We start from the raw sequence: 3,378 nt of genomic DNA, 5'->3' as shown, positions 1-3,378 counted from the left end.
TCGAAATGCCAAGGAAGTGCGGCTGGAATGGGGCCACTAGAAGAATCTGGGGCCCAAATGTACTCGTACCCGTACATGTAACACTCGGTATACTCACATGTATTTACCGCCGACTCTTCTCACCGTCCTTGACTCCTTGCTGAGCTGAACCAGTGAACCTAGCGTCACGCGGCCCCAAATTGAAGACTGCACAGCCACTCACATTTTTTTTCTCAATACTAAACTGAAGTATTATTACGGAGTAATATTCGTACTTACATGTATGATGTATATATTATATATGCATGCAAGGTTCAATAGACATGAATGGCGCGTTCTCCAAGCTGCGCGAGGACCGCCCACTTCGCTTGTTTATCTCTTCCCCCCCCTCCCCCAAAGTCCCCGAGCCCGACAAAACACGCACGGGAGTGACTGACGAAGCCTCCAAGGATCAATCGAACTCTCCCTCATCGTCCCCCAAAACCATGCCAACAGCAGAGTACAGGCTTCAGAAGACGCAGTAGAGAAGACCATCGACGCCATGGCCGATCACCACTCTTCCGACCACGCCAACGGGGCCGGCCGTGACCACGAGTCGACGCCGTTGCTCCCCAGCCACAACAACGCCGGTGGCGTCATACCCATCTCTCACGAGGGGGAGAGCGGCAGGCATGGCTTCCACGCTCGGCTCTTCCTCTCGATCATGTGGCGGAGCTCCTGTACGGCATCGAAGCTGGTCAACGTGCTCTGGCCGTTCGTCCCGCTCGCCATCATACTCCACTTCTTGGACGGCCTCGAGCTCTGGAAGTTCGTCGCGGCTTACATCGCCGTCATCCCGTCGGCCAACCTCGTCGGCTTCGCCGGCCAGGAGTTTGCGCGCAAGATGCCCAAGGTGGCCGGTATCCTGCTCGAGACGACCTTTGGATCCATCATCGAGATCATCCTCTTTGTCAGCCTCATCGTCAAGCACAACTCGCACGTGGGCAACGGTGACGAGGGCAATCTCATCCCCATCATCCAGGCGGCCATCCTCGGCAGCATACTGACCAACCTCCTCCTCTGCCTCGGCCTGTGCTTCTTCTTCGGCGGCCTCCGATACGAGAGCCAGTCGTTCCACGCCGTCGTGTCCGAGTCTGCGACCGGCCTCCTCCTCGTCGCCGCATTCGGCCTCCTCATCCCGAGCGCCTACTACTCGGCTCTCAAGTCGGAGACCGTCCCGGACCTGTCGTCCGGGCTCCATGTCCTGCACGAAAGCTTCACCGAGGCCAAGCTGCAGGAGCACGTCCTGCGGATCAGCCAGGCCACGTCAATCGCCCTCATCTTCGCCTTCTTTCTCTACCTCTGGTACCAGGGTAGCAGCCACCACAGCATCTTTGACGAGGTCATCGAGATGGACGAGCATGGTGATGCCGATCATGAAGACGACATGCAGAAACCAAAGTTCACCATGACCGAGGCCATCGTCGCCATCGTCGCCTCCTTGGCCATCGTCACTGTGCTGCTGGTGATGCTCGTTGACGGAATCGAGCACGTCGTCGAGAGCGGCGTTCCCGACCAGTTCCTCGGTCTCATCCTGCTCCCGCTCGTGGAGAAGGGTGCGGAACATCTGACAGCCATCGATGAGGCTTGGGGTATGTGGCATCCTTTTCCAGCTACCCATTTCATACAACGCGTCTCTCTTTCTTTTCCTGACTAACCTTGTTTTTCTTTTCTTCTTTCTTTTTCTCTTTTGCCTTTGCAGATGGCGTCATCAACGTGTCCCTCTATCACTGTCTTGCGCCTTCGATCCAGACCGCGCTCCTGAACGCGCCGCTTGTCGTGCTTGTCGGATGGGCTCTCGGAAAGCCGATGGATCTCAACTTTGAGATCTTCATGATTGTCCTGCTGGTCCTGTCCATCATAGTTGTCGGAAACTTCCTCCGCGACGGAGAATCCAACTGGCTAGAGGGAGCGTTGCTTGTGGTGAGGACCTGTCTGCCCCCCCCCCCCCCCCCCCCCGCACTGAATCAGACTTGGTCGGACTGACGGCAGTAGGTTATATACGCAATCGTTGCCATTGCATGCTGGCACTACCCCAACCCCGATGTCGCTACCTCCAACGGCTTGGATGCGCATGAGATGGTCAACGTCACGATGAGCCTCGAAACAGCCCAGCAGCTCCAGCAGCTGCTGAAGGTGCAGGCACTACAACTGCAGTAGGTGATTCGGTGATTCGGTGATGTCAGAGCCAGAATCTCGCAGCAACCGCCTTCCCACATTGGGAAGCGGAAGACGGCATACAAAAGGAGGGATTACGGTGAAGATTGATCTATTCAACCAGCGATGCACGCGAGCGTGGGGTTGAGAAAATAAAGGGCGTGCCATGTATCAGATGATGGATGAAGGTCACGCACGGTTGGGGGAACCCTACACGCAAAGCGTCATACTGTAGCTCCCGTCGTAGCTTATTATAATCTGTAGATTATTATTAGGTTTCTTGTTTTTTTTAGGCTAGCCCCAGGGGCCATTGATCAGGTGACTGTAGCCACAGATTACTCATTAGAAGATGCAAATCTTGAATAAACTTCCACGTATAAACGCCATAAATCATCATTAGTAGATATCACATCTTTTGGATACAAGTAGGTTATAATGACTTATAGGGCCCGGGTTGTTGTATTCTTAGCCTTGGTGAGAGGAACCCCACAATGGCAATGTGGGACTCCGACTGTCATAGCAGACTATGAGTATACGTATCCGCACGTTATGACATGTATTGATGCGGACCTGATCACGTGACAAAAAAGGTCCAACTTGGACGAGAAATCAAAACAGCAACAACTTGACACGCAACAACAGATATCCCACCTTTCAGTGAATCTGACCGTGTTTTGGTGTCTTGTTTCATTCCCGTCATCTCGCTACCCGCTTGCCGTGTCGACTTGGGCGCACCTGTGGCTCAATCCGCCATGAACATCTCTGCTTCAGACCGACCACCCGGGAGAGGTGAAAGCATGACAGCTAGATCAATCTACGGATCAGCCGAATCATCATCACGAACAGCCTCAGGGCACTGCACTTCACCACTACAGGTAAATGAGGCTACGGGACCGTAGCTGGCAATCGTCAGGAAGCACGACCAGAGCGATGGAGGCGATGGAAAGCAGCAAGAACAGCATCGTTCTCAAGGTATCGACGTCTTCATCATATGCTGCCATGATTCTTATACAGGGAAACACATGTACATGTAATCTGTACCTGTACTCCGTACGAGTAAGTCATAAGACTAGAAAGGAGGTATTCAAGGGGTAATCCTCCCACCAGCAGAATGGTCGAGCGGTGGGCCCCGCATAGAAGCCTGTGCCCGGGATTAGCTGAAACTCGTACAGTGGGTAATTTGCAACGCTCCTTGCTCTATGG

General features: G+C 53.8%; 1 protein-coding gene across 1 annotated transcript; it reads left to right on the top strand.

Moving 5' to 3' along the window:
• Positions 1 to 520: 520 nt before the first annotated feature.
• Positions 521 to 2,172, top strand: GMORB2_3588 (Ca2+:H+ antiporter; the record flags this gene model as incomplete). The annotated part of the gene is made up of 3 exons (XM_035465564.1): positions 521 to 1,610; positions 1,721 to 1,941; positions 2,014 to 2,172. Coding segments are annotated over 3 exons (1,470 nt in total), but the record flags the coding sequence as incomplete, so codon positions are not given.
• Between the last annotated feature and the right edge of the window lie 1,206 nt (positions 2,173 to 3,378).

Source organism: Geosmithia morbida (genome assembly GCF_012550715.1).
Source record: "Geosmithia morbida isolate 1262 chromosome Unknown scaffold_19, whole genome shotgun sequence".
Classification (NCBI taxonomy): domain Eukaryota; kingdom Fungi; phylum Ascomycota; class Sordariomycetes; order Hypocreales; family Bionectriaceae; genus Geosmithia; species Geosmithia morbida.
This window is presented reverse-complemented; position numbering and strand designations above follow the sequence as displayed.